At 44.8% G+C, this 19,702-nt stretch overlaps 2 protein-coding genes across 5 annotated transcripts; both read left to right on the forward strand.

Moving 5' to 3' along the window:
- The first annotated feature begins 764 nt into the window (after nt 1–764).
- Nucleotides 765–16,930, forward strand: SLN (sarcolipin). Of its 3 annotated transcripts, XM_083171330.1 has the most exons (3): nt 765–827; nt 10,840–10,893; nt 16,316–16,930. In XM_083171330.1, exon 3 carries the CDS (start codon nt 16,426–16,428, stop codon nt 16,519–16,521), a length of 96 nt encoding a protein of 31 aa, XP_083027456.1. In that variant the 5' UTR covers nt 765–827; nt 10,840–10,893; nt 16,316–16,425; the 3' UTR covers nt 16,522–16,930. The 3 variants fall into 3 exon arrangements, with proteins under 3 accessions (XP_083027456.1, XP_083027455.1, XP_083027454.1); XM_083171329.1 differs by lacking the exon at nt 765–827 and having other exon boundaries at nt 10,876–11,014; XM_083171328.1 differs by lacking the exons at nt 765–827; nt 10,840–10,893 and adding an exon at nt 10,992–11,100.
- On the forward strand, nt 10,913–16,451 carry LOC146059212 (sarcolipin). Of its 2 annotated transcripts, XR_014470182.1 has the most exons (2): nt 10,913–11,100; nt 16,316–16,451. XR_014470182.1 is itself a non-coding variant. In XM_083171326.1 (1 exon), exon 1 carries the CDS (start codon nt 10,950–10,952, stop codon nt 11,043–11,045), a length of 96 nt encoding a protein of 31 aa, XP_083027452.1. In that variant the 5' UTR covers nt 10,913–10,949; the 3' UTR covers nt 11,046–11,472. The 2 variants fall into 2 exon arrangements, 1 of the variants encoding a protein (XP_083027452.1); XM_083171326.1 differs by lacking the exon at nt 16,316–16,451 and having other exon boundaries at nt 10,913–11,472.
- Nucleotides 16,931–19,702: the final 2,772 nt, after the last annotated feature.

Consider the following 19,702-nt stretch of genomic DNA (forward strand, 5'->3'; position numbering starts at 1 on the left):
ATGTAAAACTTTATTTTACACCCTTTTTACACTGTAATCACACTCTCACATACATACATACCTGCTTCCAGTGTTGTCTAGTCTCTCCTGCTGCTCACCCGACACTGACAGCCGTGTGAGCAGCGCACACTATAGGCGCCATCACTAGGCAGCTTTAGGCATTTGCCTAGGGTGCCGGCCACTGGAGGGCGGTACTGAGCCGCCGAGGAGAGCAGGTAGAAAGCTGCAGCAGCTGCCAAGTACGGTAGTGGTACCAATCCAGGAACTCATCCCAGCCGGGTGCAGGGAGCAGGTGAGCCATTGGCTCCTTGCTATGACAGTACAGATGATCAAGTATAAGAAGTGCACTGAGGGAAAGCCCCAATGACACTATGACAAGTGCTCAGGTGACATTGGGGACATGAAGCCCCGATCGACTATACTGTGAACTGGTCTGAACAAATGCCATCCATTCAGATCTATAAATCTTGGTCATATATTTTGTTTGACAATAGCAAAGATGAATGGCCCGGTGGCACATACAGTACACAGGGGTACAGGAGTAACGAGATGACAGCTGCTTCTTTGCTGCCAATTAAAAATAGTTTGAAGAGTACAGGTCCTCCAGATAACCTGGCATGAGCTGTGAATTACTTCTCGTGCAGCTGTGTGCCCATACGCTCTGCAATATTAATATTCTCTAGGTGACATCACTTCCATGAACTCCTCCCTCCAACTATTTCAGTCCGAACACAAGGATTAAAATTCCAGAGGACAGAGATTATTTCCCCCAAGAGGAACAATACAGATAACAGGTCTCCGGCACTCTTCCCAAAGCTGGATAGCAGGTAATACATACTTCTTGCTCTGTCCTCTCAGCTGTCTGTACCGTAAGCGCCCAGATTTATTTGGAAAGTTTTGTGTTAGTTCAGTCATTGCATGTTCCAAGAGCTTGTCCACCTTTCCGTAGTATTACCAGGTGCAGCAAAATGAGTCCAGGGCAAGTGTGGTGTTGGCTGTGCAGAAAAGGATTGTGGGTAGCACATCTGCTGAAACTTTGTATATATCTTTTGTGTGACGTTGGATGTAGGATAATTGTATAAGAGCATGCAATGAGCCATTAAGGGTGTTTTTTAAATTTATTTTATTGAAACAGTTATACAATAGTCATTAGATAGGAGCTCAAATGATCATATGTTGCTTTCTCAGACCTTCCCAAACATTGTATTGCTTTAATCAGAGTGAGTGCACGCTCTAATGTAGTTTACACACCATAACAATTTGGCCTCAATTCACCCAATTTCGATACAATCTCAACCGATTGTATGTAAATTGGGCATGTTTTAGATCTGATTCCAATCCGATGCACGTCCCCGCTAGTCGTTTTGCAGATACCTACCTGCTGTAGGTAGGATTTCAAAATGACCCAGTCAACTGGGTACAGATCGGGATTGGATCGGAATTGGATTGGATGCAGATCGTATGATCCAGCATATTGTGCGACCATCGTACGGCCGTCTCATGATCTGCTCACGATGGTCTCATGATCGTTCTGGTGTGTGCCCAGCATTAGTTGCATCACTTTATTGTAATATTACAGACCTACATATTTTGTTGTGGAAATGTATCAAAGTTTGGAGAGAGATAAAGTACCAACCAGAATTAAGTTGATTGGAGATACTTTAGCCCTCTCCACGTCATGGCTCTCCAAGTTTTATTTCTCTCCACCTAATCTTTGGGGGGTATTAAATGTGGGATTCCGACTGTCAGAACGTCCCAACAGCACATCAACAGTCAGAATTCAATGTTCCAGGTGTCAAAAAGTCTGTGGATCGGCAAAAACGGATTGTCGAAAAAACGCCCGCAAACTTGATAATCCGCGGCCATCTCCGACAAAACAGCTTTTCAAAAAGTTGGATCTGACACTTTCAGTGCGTTGAGTAACAATATTGTCACAGATTGCCCCAGAGACTGTTAAAATCAGAAACAAAAGTATAATTATTTAATAAGACATCATGTAGAATTACAATTTATCGGTATGTGCATTATACGGTACTGATGTGGCCCTTGGCTATGGTTCCTGCCTCGTTAGCAGAGACTGAGGTGCGGATTACTGAAATTAAAGTCTCAGCATCACTATATCTTCTGGAACTAGTAGTACTTCCATTGTTGGGGCATTGCCTGTACTTATATTGAGCAGATGTGATTTCGCTATGAAAGGGTGGCACGTTTTGGTATTTCTATCTTTGGACAGTGGATGCCTCTAGAATCATTTGTAACACTTAGTACCAGCAGACAGAGATCTGATTCTTCTGCTCGTCTGGCTTTGATGTTGGCGCTATGTTCATGCCTTTCATTACTGCCAATGACTTAGTGTAAAGTCACGCCATGTGTGCTCATCCATCCATTGTCAGATCCCTATAAATAAGACTCAAAACAACTCACAGTATGGCCCTTATTCAGATCTGATCGCAGTACAAATTTGTTTGGAAAATGGGCAAAACCATGTGCACTGCAGGTGGGGCAGATGTAACATGTGCAGAGAGAGTTAGATTTGTGTGAGTTATTTTGTTTCTGTACAGGGTAAATACTGGCTGCATTATTTTTACACTGCAATTTAGATTTCAGTTTCAACACAACCCACCCAAATCTAACTCTCTCTGCACATGTTACATCTGCCCCACCTGCAGTGCACATGGTTTTGCCCATTTTCCAAACAAATTTGTACTGGAATCAGATCTGAATAAGGGCCTATGTGTCATGCAAAGATGGAGATCACAGTCACACATGATTCATTCTCCTAAAAACGAAGGATGTCTGGTTGGAGGTATTGCTTCCCATAGCGAGTGCAAATGAACATAATTGGGCTGAGCAATACCTCTTAAGGTGCGTACACACAGGGGTGATTTTGTGCAAAATCGCAGGAAATATGGTCGATGAGCGACCATATTGCCCGCAATGGGAGTGTGCACCGGCGATATATCGCTGGGTGCGCGCTCCCGTTTTTGCCCCTGTGGTGATCGCTGGTCGCAGGAACATGCTCCTGCGACCAGCTGATTACCACTGCCGGGCTCCCCCGGCAATTTCTTTTTCATCAGCGACCATCTCTGGTCGCTGATGTAAAGTAGAAACTGAGCAATATATCTTCCCCGTGTGAACACAGCATTAGAAGTATATTTATTACTAAAATGGGATATCTATGAGATGTTGCCCATAGCAACCAATTAGATTCTACTTCTTATTTATTTATTGGGTAGCTCAGAAACTGAAAAAGACCTAGGGTTTATAATTGATAGCACACTAGGGTGCAGTGCTCAATGTCACATAGCAACTAATAAGGGCATGTATAAAAAGGGGCATGGAAACTAGGGACTCGAAGGTAATCATGCCACTGTACAAAGCATTGGTTAGGCCACATCTGGAATATGGAGTACAATTCTGGGCCCCTCACTATAAAAAGGACATCGTAGAACTGGAAAAAATAAAAAGAAGAGCAACAAAGCTTATTAGGGGAATGGCGGATTTAAGGTATGAGGACAGGTTGAATGAATTGGGATTGTTTACTCTAGAGAAGAGACGCTTAAGGGGGGACATGCTTAACATGTACAAATATATCAGGGGCCAATATAAGGAACTGTCAGGAGCCCTTTACTGTAAGGAAGAACTCTAGGACACGTGGGCATGAGTTTAGATTAGAGCAGGCATTCCCAAACACGGTCCTCAAGGCACACCAACAGTGCAGGTTTTCGTGATATCCAGGCTTGAGCACAGGTGACTTAATTAGTACAGGTCGAGTATCCCGTATCCGAATATCCGTTATCCGAATTATTCCGAAATACGGACATTCCAGAAAGTGAAAATTTTTTTTTTTTTTGCTAAAAACTCACTGGGGACATTTGTAACAGCATCACTGGGGACATGATATGTAACTGGCACTATATATGTGCAAGACAATGATTGCTTGGCATTCAAATTCAGTGCTGAGATAGTACACACATTTTGTTTCACGTTTTGAAACCTTGTTTTTTGAACAATTAAAATATATTTGTGTGTATTTTATGTGGTAATAAAATATATTTGTGTGTATATTATGTGTTTATACAGCATAAATGCAAGATACTTCAAAATACATCATTGAAATATTAAAATATTCCGAAATACGGAATAATCCGTTATCCAAAATTCTCCTGGTCCCGAGCATTTTGGATACGGGATACTCAACCTGTACTGGGGATATTTTGATTTAACCAGCTGTGCTGAAGCCTGGATATCACTAAAACCTGCACTGTTGGCGTGTCTTCAGGACTGTGGTTGGGAATGCCTGGATGAGAGGAAAGAAGATTTTGTTCCCTTAGACCAGGCATTCCCAACCACGGTCCTCAAGGCACACCAACAGTGCAGGTTTTAGTGATATCCAGGCTTCAGCACAGATGGTTTAATCAGAATCACTCAAGTACTAATTAAGTCACCTGTGCTCAAGCCTGGATATCACTAAAACCTGCACTGTTGGTGTGCCTTGAGGACCGTGGTTGGGAATGCCTGCCTTAGAAGGAAACATTTTTTTTACGGTCAGGGCAGCAAAACTGCACGGGCGAGGTGGTGTCGGCAGATGGAGAGGTGGTGTCGGCAGACACAATAGATACATTTAAAATGAGATTGGACAAACATATATTGGCTTAAAACATCCTGGGCTACTAACAATAATCATAATCTGTCTTTAAGGACATCAGAAAACACTAAGTATAACTATGGGATAAAATAACAGATTCTACTCATTAAAACTTTATTCACCCTTAACTACTATGTAACTATATATTTAGTACTAAATGATAATAGATAGAATCTGATTGGTTGCTACGGGAAACATCCCATCTTCAACAGAACGCCCATCTTAGTAAATACCCCATAGTATCCCATTTGTGAACCTTACTAACGGGTCTATGTACTAAGCTCTGGATGGAGACAGAGAACCAGTCTGTCAGCACCTAATTGATGGCAATTAGAATACGGATCGTTGGTACTTTATCTCCGCGCAAGTCTTAGTACATAGGGGTATGGGTCGCTGGGTTCACCCAATATTGGTCGACGTGCATTGGATCGACTATTGAAGGTCGACATACCTTAGGTTGACACATAAAAAAGATCAACATGGCTAAGGTCGACAGGGATGAAAGGTAAACACAAGCATTAGGTTGACAATGGCAAGTTAAAAGGTCGACATGAGCTTTTTCACTTTTTTTTGTCCTGACTGTCGACATAGTAGACATGGACACCATCAAAGTGTGCCGCTGCGCTCACCATGGCTCAGGTACTATTCTATTCTCCCTCTACGCCCCAAGTGGATGGTAGGGCATAAAATACCACCTAACGGCACATGAAAACCTCATGTCGACTATAATTGAATCAAATTGGCCTCAGAGAAATTCCATTGCTGGATAGGGTTACATAGACAGGAACTGTAATAATAATGTGATCACTACAGTACGTGTGACCTTTCCATTATTCCTACAGGATTACCACAAAGACAAGTGTTGACTGTGACTAGTTACATAGGCTTGCCACCTAACAGGGCTGGAATTCCATCCCTTCTGGTGTCTTATCACAGCTGTCCGTCCCTATTCCACAACTAATATGACACACATATTAATGAGATGCACATATTAATGAGATGCACATATTAATGGAATGTACATATTAATGAGATGCACATATTAATGAGATGCACATATTGATGAGTTGCACATATTAATGAGATGCACATAATAATAAGATGCACAGTTGTCACAAGACCATCATTAACAGAATAAGAAAAACCTGGATGAGTGTATCATATACTGCTATAAATGTGACTTGTATTGGATGATAATCAGCACTGGAATAAGGGCTTTGATCTTCCGGTGCAGACTCCGCCTCCCTTTGCATTTTGATGTCATGGCCGGCAACCCCTGGAATGCAAACTGTAAACATGGCAGACACCCTGCTGGCCAGAAGTAAGGGTTGTGGGGCTGTGACAGTGCTGTAGACAGAGCCATGCATTCTGTGCGCTGAACCGATCGCACACCCATAATTACAGCCTCAATATTTGTGACTATGAGGTAGATGTATGAAGCAGTAATAAGGGAGAAGTGAGCCAGAGGAGAATGAATCCATGGCAACCAATCAGCACTGAAGAAATATCTATAATATGCATAACATAAAATGATACAGAGCAGTTGATTGGTTGCCATGGGCCACTTCTCCCCTGGCTCACTTCTCCCTTATCACTGCTTCATACATCTACCCCTAAATGCACAAAGCAGAAATTTATATTTTCACATGAATTTCGCAAGTTTGTCTACCATCATGAAATGCCGCTCCAAGCCCCCTGAAAGGGTGGGCAACTTCTTCCGCACCCTTCTCCATCCCTCCACATACCCCTTTCGCCGCCCACAACAGAGCACAAGTGGGCAGGCTGATGATAATGCCATGCTGAAAGGCATCATCACAGCCCTGCCCCTGATATATAGTGTATGTTTGTAGAATGGGATAGCGGCACAATGACGACCTGGAAGTGGGGTCCCCCTGTTGTTTAGGATGTTTTTTTCTTAAATTAAGGGTCCTGGCACTGGCATCAGTAGACCCACCAGCCAAGTGGTCCTAAAGAAGTGGTGGAACTCATTTCCCTCTGCCACCTAAATCTCCCTCTCCCCTCCACCCATTAGGCAGAGCCAGGGCCAGTGATAGGGTTGTTGGCACCCTCCTAGCGAACTATAATGCGGTTCTGCTAGAATTACTGTGCAGGGTCACGGTGGAGGTTGAACCATTCCAACTCGCCATTACAGGTGGTGGAACTCAATATCAATTACATCTATCAGCGTCTGTGTTTTACAACCTAATTCAGGTTGGATCTCCTAGGTGATCTAACACACAGTTTTCAGGATGTCGTGGAACTGTGCATGTGCAGGATGGGTCCTGTGATCACACAGCAAAATCACCTTTGGTGTGGTGCCTGCTGCCGTGAAGGTGAAGCTGAACCCGGTGCCGCACCTTCAGGCCGTGATGAACCACGGTCCTGGTAACTCTTCTGCACCCAGACACGATGACCTAGGAGGAAGGAGATGAGTTCTGTCCTGCCTTAGTGCAGACCGATGTGCCCTCTGTCCCATGACATTTCTACAAAAGGAGCTTCAGGCTCAAGGGAAAGTCATCCTTGACGCTCCAACCCAGTCGCTCCCCGCCATGCACTTGCAACCCACCACCGCACTTCCAGCGCTGGGATCAGACCTTTGATCTCAGCGCTGATTGGAGCTGGGTCCCGCTAGGGACTCAGCTCCTTCCCCTGCTGCTGCTCTGATGCTGGGAGCAGAGAAGCTATCTACTCACTCTTACATTTGCGTTCGCGGTGAGGGATGGGCTGGAAACTGTCAGTGTTAGTAACTCCACTAGCTTAAATATCCTGGGTTTTTGCATGGGAACGTGCAAAACCCAGGATTGCATGCTGGTGGAAACAATCCCAGCTGAAATGACCCGGGTCGTGAGACCTGGCATAACAACCCAGGTAGTTACCAGGGATGAACACGGGTTCAACCCGAGTCACTGTGCAGTGTAAACGGGTAACACGGGTCGAGCTCACTGCAATGCAATAGCCTCAGAACCCGCTCCGGTGACATCACAAGCCCAGCATTATGCCGGGTGGGGATTCTAGCGGCAAAGGGTTCACAAGCGGGTCACACACGGGTTGTAGCCGGATACAAAATCCCGGGTGCGACCCGGCTTGTAGATGGAAAAGGGGTATAAGAATGCACAATGGTTAGCACAAATACCCCATTAGTGAATGAGGCTGTCACTGTTATCTCGCTAATCCTTAACAGTAAAACACTTGGCTTATCACTTGTGGGAGCTCATATAAAGCTCACCTAGGAAACTCCTTCACCCACATTCACTGGCTTACCATAGTATCCCAATCCACTATCTACAGTAACCTTCAAAAAAATGCCGTACACCATAAATAGCTTATACCTGCCACAGCTGTGCAAGGTTGATCCAAAGTTGAAGCGCAAAGAATTAGCAAGCGTGTATTCTGTTGCCAAAGGTTATGTAAATGTTCCACCATGTGCTCTTAAGCTTACACACTGAGTAACTTGATGTGGTGACTGGTCATGGTTGACAGTGAGTAATGAGATCTCCTTGGAATGTTCTGATGGATGTCGGCTTGCGTTGTGCAGCTGCTGTGTATCAGGAGAAGCACTGTCCACACAGAGTCTGGATACAAATTCTCCTGGCTTAGTGGTGAGTGATGGACTGATCATCCCACCATCTTCTTCTTTACTGGCCTTGAAGGGTATTGGCTATACTGCACATAAATTATAGCAACAGGATGTAAAGCCTCCACGCACACCAGCAGTGCAGACTGGCCCATAGTGGTACGGGGAAATCCCCCAGTGGGTCCTGCTGCCCGGGGGCCCGCCTCTTCCTCTAGGGAACGGGTTCCAGACTGCACACTTTATGCTCTTAGCAACCAATCGGATTCTGTCTCTTTGATTTTCTAGTATGTAATAGAGAAATTATAAATACTGTAGAATCTCATTGGTTGCTATGGGAAACATCCCCTCTTTTAATTTTTAGAAGCTTTAGTATATTTACTCCATGTTTTCTAGTAATAATCCTTTTATTTGTTAACCTTGTTTTTGTACTATAGTTTTTTCTTTGAGTAATAAGGGTTTGCTGGGCCATCAGTGCTCATTGATAGTTGTTTTCAGTGGTGTTAGATGTTACCCTTGGTTTACTTGTCAAGGTCACTGCCATCAGGAGATCTATCAGGCCCCCTTATAAGGGGTGTGTTCAAAATATGACGGCTTGGCCATACCACAAGTAAATACTGTTAGGATCCGGGGACCCATACCTGCAGTCAGCAGGTCCAGCAGGTCTCTGGAGGCCTCAGCTGCAAGCGGTGGGATTGTTGCTAGGCAACAGGCCTGGGGCGCATCACTTCCGCCGCTGGGGTTCCTGTCCGTCCAGTTGCCCAGCAACCGGAGGACACTGCGCAGCTATCATTTAGTCCTGGCTGTTACTAAGCAGCCAGGGTGCCGCTGATAGTGCTCCCAGCAGCAGATGCACCATCAGAGGGGCTTGGAGGCCGGTCTCTCTGGCCCTTCAGGATTGGACAGTAGCTGCTTCCTTTTAACCATTTGCAGTCCAATTTTCTTTTTTTGCAATTCAAACAGTCTGGATTATATGTTTCAATAAATTGTCATTTATTTTATTTTTTTATTCAAAAATAGTCTACATTGAATGTTGAACGAATGTTAATGTTCTTATTTGAAAGTGGCTCACACTGGATCTGCTACTAGTGCTAGGGCTGTTGAGCCTGACTAGACATTGGACCTGAAAGGGTTAAGGAAGCCAGGCCTGTTAGCAGATGCCGGTGATAGCTTCTTGTTTAGCTATTGCTGCATGCCTTCTTGTGCTGCTGCCACCAGTCATTCACCTTACCACACCGTTTGCTGGACCATCGCTTCTTTACGCCAGCTGGTGACTTCACCCACTGACAGCAGCAGCAGTTATGAGTTACCCGTGTTCTGCGGGTTGTCGCCGTAACTTTTGTGTGGTGTGTATTTAGTGTGTATTGTGTGGTGTATTTCTATTATTATACTTTGGCATGGTGTAATTATCTTATGTACTGAGTGGTCTTTTCTCGTAGTCGCTGGTCTTTTATTGTTTGCGACAAAGTTGCAGGTCATTCAGTTGTTTGTGACGTTGTCGCAGGTTATCTGGTTGTATGTGACAAGGCTGCATGTTATTTGGTTATTTGCGACGAGGTTGCTTGTTTTTTAGTTATTACCTTTTACATGTACTGTAGTTCATTAGGTAGTTCTCCTCTTGCCTACCTCAAGGATCCTTGTACCACGTAAGACCTGGTGGTGCCGGAGTTGGAGCGGACCTAATTCGCCCCCTCATATGTGGCTATTAAAGGTGAAGCCTAGCACCGCACGATCTGGTTGTCCCTGGGGATACACAACAGAGGTAGAGTAGGGGCTCGCTGTGACCATTGTAAATAGCGATCATGGCTTTGGGGTTCACACCCTGGATCATCATAAATACAGAGGCCTTTTTTATATATTGCACAACTGCTGGTCATGTCACCTTGCGGTTGTAAAGTAGCAGCATAAGTGCCTATCTTTGGGGGTTCTTGTCTGGAAGAAGCTCTAAGAGGAGACCCTGCTTGCACCATTGGGGGGGCGGGGCCATCAATCAATAGGCCCTCAAAATTATGTGATTTACGGGTCCATAAGGAGGGGGCGGGACTAAACTCAAATAAGCATAATTAAGCCCCACCCATGCATGCCTGCAATATAAAATTTCCTTATCCTGCCTTACTTAAGAAGCAGGCAGGATGCAGGAGATTTGCCCACTCTTCTGTGATTGTGGGGTGCTGCCCAAAAAAGCGGAAGTCCCCCAGCACTTGCTGAAGAATAGTTAAGTATGCAGTCTCTGTGCCTCCTCAGCTACCTTGGCACACAGACAAGCCTCGGCCTGAAAGATTTGTACTCACTATCTAACCTCTCAGTGCACCCACTCCTGGTAAATTTATTTTTCTGCCTTTAAAATGCACCAGCAGCCTTACAATACAGTTTCCCTGTAATTATACAGTGAAAAGAGCGGAGAAGTGAACCAGGGTACAAATTGCCCATAGCAACCAACCAGCTTCTACATATCATTTTATAGGGTGTACTTGAGAAATGCTTTCTCAAAGCTGATTCTCAAAGCCTTCTCAAAGCCTCCACTGGTCAACTGCTTGAGACATTAACCACTATTTGCTATATGAGTAATTGTGTCTCCCTACATATATGTTTAACGTCTTTATTTGTGTTATACTTACAGGACAAGCTGAGTCGCCAGTGAGCCCAGGTATCTGTGGCCATCACAAGAGCCAAGGTTGAGTATTTTCTCTTGCCAACAATACACATACCATAACTCAAATCTTCTTCAGAATGGAGCGGTCAACCCAGGAGCTGTTCCTCAACTTTATGATTGTCCTGATCACCGTCCTGCTCATGTGGGTTCTTGTGAAGTCGTACCAAAGCTAACACTAACCTGAAAAGTCATGAAAGAAAACAAGTGGTATTGCCTCCCCAGAAATATGTGAGAACTACCTGGGACTTTGTTTCCGTCTGTCCAGCATCAATGTATGTGCTTTGTTCTGCCACCAAGTTCCTAGTGTCCACCGCTACCACCACCAAATTAAGTCAATGTCCAATGTACGCATTCACCTTCCCATTGGCTTGAAGCTAGAATGTACTGCACCCCCGGCTGCTCCAGCTTGACACTGAGATTCATTAGCTGGCTGTGATGAGCACATATCAGGGAGAATTGAGCATGGAGGAAATGTTTGGTCTACAGTAGGAAGAGGATGGAAAAAATGTAGAATTCTGTCTTTATGTTTTAAGCAAAAAGAGAAATGGAAATGTTTAAATCCGTGTTTTCCATCAAATAAATGTTCCCACCAAATGTTAATACTTATAGTCTAGTGTATTTACTACTGCAAAGAGAAGTGGCCTATGCAAATAAAGGTCCTTGTTTCCTTGTGTAGGTGAAGGTTAGCAATGTACTATAGTTTTAATACTAGTGAATAAAGGCCTGATCAGAAATGGAACTGGAAGCATTAGCACATTCACTGCTTCTATGGGGGTAACTTTACTAAAGCTTCTAAAAAATTAAAGTTGATTTTGCCCATAGGAACCAATCCGATACGTTGAGAATTTTGAGAAGTTTTAGTAAATTTACCCCTAAATACGAACACTGGCAAATTCCAATAACCCTCTGGTCTGGGGCTTAACCAGAACTTTGTTGGCCCCATAGCAACATATTGAAGGGGCCCCTTTTCCCAATGCTTCTTGTGAGGCACCTCTCTGCAGCAGTTGTTAATTGTATGCCTAATTATAGTGTAGTATAAATTTAGTCACCGCCAGTGTTCTCCCATTTGAGAACACTGCCCATGACAGATCGCTCAGCACACATCCCTGGAGCCCAGATCGCTGTGTGCTGAGCGATCTGTGCTGAGCGATCTGTGCTAACTACATCACCCAGTACACTGCTCCCATCGCCCGGTGTGCACGGGGCATTAGAACATTCCAGCATTTTAGTTTACACTACATTTATGGACTGAAATCAGATTCATACCAATGGATGTGTTCTTACGGTCTAAAAAAATTATCAACCTAAATGAAATACTTTCTCAGGGCATTTTCTAAGCAATCTCACTAGCCCTGACAGTGACAGATCGCTTAGAATGCTCAGCAAAATCTCACCGTGTGTATGCCCCTTAATGCCAGTATCCAATTAGCCCCTTACACAACAAATTACCTTAAGTCTGAGACGCCCGAAGCGTAAACTGCAACAAGCAGCAGCTGGAGCCACAATAATACCTGGGATCGTTGATTGGCTGATAGAAAATAGCCTACAATTGGATAGCGCAAACATAACCATCGGTCAAAAATCACCCCATCAGGCTGCGTTTTATCTGCCGATGTGAGAGATGCATCAAACCTTGGATAGAAATAGGGTGGAAAGAGGTAAAGGGTCTGATTTATATTTGTGTGCAGAACAGGTCATGCAGGCTGGTCGGACTTCAGACACATGGTTGCCATGGCGGCCTGAGGTCACATCCTCAGCCCTCGGATCCTTGCCCCAGCCCTCGGATCCTTGCTAATGCTAATAGGAGGCATGAATCTGATTGGCATGACTCTGATTGGTTGCCCATAGCAAAATCACAATAGAACACAAAGGGAAAAAAATCCTCTTAAAGATGGAGTTCCTGGCTGTCTGCTCTGCATTCATACAGTAGATAACAAGCTCTGTCTATTGCCATTAAATAACTATTTGCAGTGATATGCAGTGATATTCATCACAGCCATCCATGTATCGGATTCAGCCTGCCCTAACATTACTCGCATGCAGAATTTGAACATAAAGGTAAACACAATAAGTATTCCAACTTAGGGGCTAATTCACACCTGATCGCAGTGCAAATTTGTTCTCTAAATGGGCAAAACAATGTTGCACTGCAGGTGGGGCAAATGTAACGTGCAGAGAGAGTTAAGACCCCCATACACGATTTGGGACGATTTCACCCGACGAATCGGGCCTCAAAATCATGTGAAATTGGCCCAAATTGCAAGTGTTTGTCATTGCATCCGATCCAATGCTCATCGGAACGGAGTTGGAGGTCAGGGCTGCCGCAATGTCCGACTTCCAACTCATACCACCTCCCAGTGGCACGGAACAGGGTTGCATGCGATACATCACAGTCAAAAGGAACACATGCCATCCTGCAGACCATCCCTTCATTTCAAGGGGGAACAGATGGTCACACACTGCTGCGACTTCTTGCAGTAGTGTATGGCCACCTTTAGATTTGGGCAGGGCTGCCACCAGAAATTGTGGGGCCTGGGACTGACAAAATAGGCATTCTCGAATGCCTGGTGAGACCTCTGGTGTCTGCAGTACTGGCTGCACTACTCAACCGTTTTGGACATATTATACTTAATAGACTCTAATCCTGGGCCCCCTTGGCGCCTGCAGCATCTCTCATTGGTGACATTTGCCCCTCTCATTGTTGGCAGGTTATATGGCAGGGATAACCGCACTGGCAAGCCAGTCAGCTGCTCATGCGATGTTGCAGAAGTGTCAAACAACTTTCAGACAGGCGAAGCGAAGACCTCTTTTCATCTGCTGTTGGACTTTCTTTGGCACCTGTATAAGTTTGGGCAGTTGCGCGCTTTTGTCAGGCAGATGCTGTCGGGTATCTAATTTTCTCTGCGTTTACATGGCAGTCATGACATTACAAACATATTTTAGTGCGACAGTTTTTGAAGGAATGGTCACATCCTGTTCCAGTTTTAGATGATCGCAGGCGTCCTGTATCAATTACCATGCTTATTAGTTTAATGGCCGTTCGGCCTTCCATCAGTGAATCTCATCATGAGACCTTGCTATTTTGCTTGCGTTTACAATGGCTTTTCACAGAGCCTTTCTCATTGGGGAGCTGTATCCCTGTTGGTCAGGTCACAGGTGCTGGCAAAAGCTTTGCTGTGCAAGTTGTCGCTCTAAGACAGTTAAGCTGGGGCATGGGCTACGGGTGTCATTGCCTGCTTGCCCTGATGCTACAGTTTGCCCTGTGGCATTGGTCCACGCATATGGCGAATCTAGCCTCAGAGTGTTGGGACATGGCTCATGCACCTCAACGTCTCCACGTTGACATTGTACCAATTTTGTTGGGTTTTTCAGAGGTCCCTCCTCGCTTGGGGCCTGTCATCTTGCATGTACGGCATGCATTTCTTTCTCATTGGGGCTGCGACAATTAGTGTCCTTGGGTGTCTCAGAGGCCGAGATTAAAACTCTTGGCTGCTGGAAATCCAGAGCTTATAGGCATTATGTTCCATATTGTTTCAGTGTTAGGCCGGCCTGCTTTGCTTTGGCTGCATTTATGCATTTTTCTGGGTTTCTTGTTTGGTTTTTCTTGTTTTTCAGTCTCTTCGTGAATCAGCGTTGGGGCAGGCCAGTGGGTGGGTAGAGGGGTGACTGGCATTGACACGCACAAAATTTCTGCTGTCTTGATTGGCAGGGGGGCCCGGGTATGGGAACGGAGGTAGAGAATGGGAACAGCAGGCCATCTCATCACGAACATAAAGCAGTCCTTTATAATGTGTGAAAAGAGATTCTTTACAATGTGTTCTTCCCCTATTCGCTGGGGGATCTCTGCAGTCTATCTAATAGGATCTCTTCTTTCAGTGTGTGGTGCTACCCAAAAAATCAGAAGTGTCACAGCACTTGCTGAAGCATAGTTAAGTATGCAGTCGCTGTGCCTCCTCAGCTACCTTGGCACACAGACAAGCCTCGGCCTGAAAGATTTGTACTCACTATCTAACCTCTCAATGCACCCACTCCTGGTAAATTTATTTTTCTCCCTTTAAAATGCACCAGCAGCATTACAATACAGTTTCCCAGTAACTATGATTACAGGATATGAATATTTGGTACTTGTTTCCTAGCACGGCGCCCACGATTTTGATTGTATTGATCGCGGGTGAAAAAATCGCATTGATCGCATCGCATGCAACCAAATCGCATGCGATGTGATAGATGCGATTTTTATATTGGAATCAATGTAAAATGGTCCCTGAGACCCAATTTTACATTGATTTCAATGTAAAAAGCCCCAAAACCCCCAATTTTAATTGCAAACCCCCCCTCATGGTAGAAATGCCCCCCCATTGTTAGCGCCACCCCACTATTGACACCAACCCGAAGCGTGGCGAGCGCAGCGAGCCCGCGAGGAGCGGCGGTACCCGTCCTATGACCTTTTTTATACCCCCACTATCCACGTCGGCGTGGAGTTGATTTTATAAAGTGTGGCGAGCGCAGTTCGCCACCGAGCCCGAAGCGTGGCAAGCGCAGCGAGCCCCGTGAGTGGACGCGCTTAACTTCACAGGTATACGCGTCCCCTCGCGGGGCTTGCTGCGCTCGCCACGCGTCGGGCTCGCCTCACTTTATAAAATCAACTCCACGACAACGTGGATAGTGGGGGTAGGAAAAGGTCGGAGGACGTGTACCGCCGCCCCTCGCGGGCTCGCTGCGCTTGCCACGCTTCGGGTTGGCGTCAATAGTGGGGTGGCGTTAACAATGGGGGAGCATTAACCATACTTAATACCCATGAGGGGGCATATACAATGAGAAATGGGCCATATTGGCCCATTTCCCATTGTTCCCTATGTAAAATCGCATTGATCCCGTCGATCGCATCGCATGCCATTATAATGGCATGTGATCGGCGCGATCAATGCGATTTTAACTTTAAAACTCATTTAACATTGTTCTCTATGGGAAAATCGCGTTGATCGCGTCGGTCGCATCGCATGCCATTAGAATGGCATGCAATGGACGCGATCAACGCGATTTTCTCATTACCGGCAATTAAAGCTGGTAATTGACAGAAAATCGGTTCCATCGCGTCGATCGCATGCCTTAAGTACCTTAACTTTAGGCATGCGATCGAGTACGATGGGCGCCGTGCTAGGAAACAAGTACCGAATATTTCGTAAAACATTGGGGATGATCTATCAAGCAGTGAAAAGAGCGGAGAAGTGAACCAGGGTACAAATTGCCCATAGCAACCAACCAGCTTCTACATATCATTTTATAGGGTGTACTTGAGAAATGCTTTCTCAAAGCTGATTCTCAAAGCCTTCTTAAAGCCTCCACTGGTCAACTGCTTGAGACATTAACCACTATTTGCTATATGAGTAATTGTGTCTACCTACATATATGTTTAACATCTTTATTTGTGTTATACTTACAGGACAAGCTGAGTCGCCAGTGAGCCCAGGTATCTGTGGCCATCACAAGAGCCAACGTTGGGTATTTTCTCTTGCCAACAATACACATACCATAACTCAAATCGTCTTCGGAATGGAGCGATCAACCCGGGAGCTGTTCCTCAACTTTATGATTGTCCTGATCACCGTCCTGCTCATGTGGGTTCTTGTGAAGTCGTACCAAAGCTAACACTAACCTGAAAAGTCATGGAAGAAAACAAGTGGTATTGCCTCCCCAGAAATATGTGAGAACTATCTGGGACTTTGTTTCCGTCTGTCCAGCATCAATGTATGTGCTGTGTTCTGCCACCAAGTTCCTAGTGTCCACCGCTACCACCACCAAATTAAGTCAATGTCCAATGTACGCATTCACCTTCCCATTGGCTTGAAGCTAGAATGTACTGCACCCCCGGCTGCTCCAGCTTGACACTGAGATTCATTAGCTGGCTGTGATGAGCACATATCAGGGAGAATTAAGTATGGAAGAAATGTTTGGTCTACAGGAGTAAGATGATGGAAAAAATGTAGAATTCTGTCTTTATGTTTTAAGTAAAAAGAGAAATGGAAATGTTTAAATCCGTGTTTCCCATCCCAATAAATGTTCCCACCAAATGTTAATACTATAAGTCTAGTGAATTTGTTTTATTAATACTAATACAAACTACTGTAAAGAGAAGTAACCTACGCAAATAAAGGTCCTTATTTCCTTGTGTAGATGAAGGTTAGCAATGTACTATAGTTTTAATACTAGTGAATAAAGGCCTGATCAGATATAGAACTGGAAGCATTAGCACATTCACTGCTTCTATGAAGGTAACTTTACTAAAGCTTCTAAAACTTAAAGTTGATGTTGCCCATAGCAACCAATCCGATTGGTTGCTAAGGGCAACATGACCTATTTTCATTTTGAGAAGTGTTAGTAAATTTACCCCTAAATACGAACACTGGCAAATTCCAATAACCCTCTGGCCTGGGGCTTAACCAGAACTTTGTGGGCCCCATAGCAACATATTGAAGGGGCCCCTTTTCCCAATGCTTCTTGTGAGGCACCTCTCTGCAGCAGTTGTTAATTGTATGCCAAATTATAGTGCCCCAGTTCATTTCTTAAACCAAAGTAGTGCCCTAGTCAATATAATGCCCCATAGTAGTGCCCTAGTCAATATAATGCCCCCTAGTAGTGCCCTAGTCAATATAATGCCCCCTAGTAGTGCCCTAGTCAATATAATGCCCCATAGTAGAGCCCTAGTCAATATAATGCCCCATAGTAGTGCCCTAGTCAATATAATGCCCCCTAGTAGTGCCCTAGTCAATATAATGCCCCATAGTAGAGCCCTAGTCAATATAATGCCCCATAGTAGAGCCCTAGTCAATATAATGCCCCATAGTAGTGCCCTGGTCAATATAATGCCCCATAGTAGTGCCCTAGTCAATATAATGCCCCATAGTAGTGCCCTGTCAATATAATGCCCCATAGTCTTGCCCTAGTCTATATAATGCCCCATAGTCGTGCCCTAGTCAATATAATGCCCCATAGTAGTGCCCTAGTCAATATAATGCCCCATAGTAGTGCCCTAGTCAATATAATGCCCCATAGTAGTGCCCTAGTCAATATAATGCCCCATAGTAATGTCCTAGTCAATATAATGCCCCATAGTGGTGCCCTAGTCAATATAATGCCCCATAGAAGTGCCCTAGTTGATTTTATGAAGCATCGTAGTTCCACAGTTCACATGATGTCACATTGTAGGGCTGTAGTTCTTATTACACCACATAGCACTAGGCCTTATTCTAGATCACTCTTAGAGGCACATTCCTCCTCAAATGGACAAAACCATGTGCACTGCAGGGGGGCAGATGTAACATGTGCAGATAGAATTAGATTTGGGTGAGTTATTTTTTTTCTGTGCAGGGAAAATACTGCTTTATTTCTACATTGCAATATAGATCTCACTTTGAAGAAAAACCCCACCCAAATCCAACTCTCTCTGCACATGTTACATCTGCCCCACCTGCAGTGCACATGATTTTGTCCATTTGAGAAGGAATTTGCCTCTAAGAGTGAACCCGAATAAGGCTCACTGTCCCATGTTCCCACTGTGCCACATCTGAGTGTCCTTCAGGTCAAATTATGCCATGTAACAGAGATTCAGTTCATATTATGCCACATTATAGTGCCTGCATTTCATATTGTGCCACATTTTAGTGCCTCCATTTCATATTGTGCCACTTTATAGTGCCTCCATTTCATATTATGCCACATTATAGTGCCTCCATTTCATATTGTGCCACATTATAGTGCCTCCATTTCATATTGTGCCACATTATAGTGCCTCCATTTCATATTATGCCACATTATAGTGCCTGCATTTCTTATTGGGTACTTGTTTCCTAGCATGGCGCCTGTCGGGTCCCATCGCATACCATAACTTAAGGTATGCGATGGGACCCGATCAGACCCGACCGACCCGATTTTTAAGCTTTAAAGATGTTTCCCTTACAATTTAATGTGACCGACCCGATTTTTCCATTGGATCCAATGTTAAATTGTACCTGACACCCGATTTTACATTGGATCCAATGTTAAATGCTCCCCAGACCCGATTTTTAATTGTATACCCACCCTAATGGTTAATTATATGTCAAATGCCCCCCATTGTTAACGCCACCCCACGATGAATGCCAACCCGAAGCGTGGCGAACGCAGCGAGCCCGCAAGGGGCGGAGGTACGCGTCCTCCAACCTTTTCATACCCCCACTATCCACGTCAGCATGGAGTTGATTTTATATAGTGAAGGGGACGCGTAATACCTGTGAAGTAATGCACGTCCCCACGTGGGGCTCGCTGCGCTCACCACACTATATAAAATCAAATCCATGCCAACGTGGAGAGTGGGGGTATTAAAAGGTCGGAGGACGCGTACCCCCGCCCCTCGCGGCCTCGCTGAGCTCGCCACGCTTCGGGTTGGCATTCATCGTGGGTTGGCATTAACAATGGGGGGGCATTTGACATATAATTAATTAATTAAAATTAGGGTGGGTATACAATCAAAAATCGGGTCTGGGGGGGCATTTAACATTGGATCCAATGTAAAATCGGGTCGGTCGTGTCGCATCGCAACGCATCGCATGCGATTTGGTCGCATGCGATGCAACCAATTTTTCAGACCCGATGGCATACAATTAAAGTCGGTGGCGCCCTGCTAGGAAACAAGTACCTCATATTGTGCCACATTATAGTGCCTACATTTCATATTATGCCACATTCAAGTACTCAAGTTCTTATTATGTAACAATACAGTGCCCTCCACATTACAAGGAGATCAGATTATGACACATTAAAGTGACAACCCCATTTGTAAGAAATCGCTTAA

The sequence above is a fragment of the Crinia signifera genome, chromosome 2, assembly GCF_055691185.1.
Source record: "Crinia signifera chromosome 2, ASM5569118v1, whole genome shotgun sequence".
Lineage (NCBI taxonomy): Eukaryota > Metazoa > Chordata > Amphibia > Anura > Myobatrachidae > Crinia > Crinia signifera.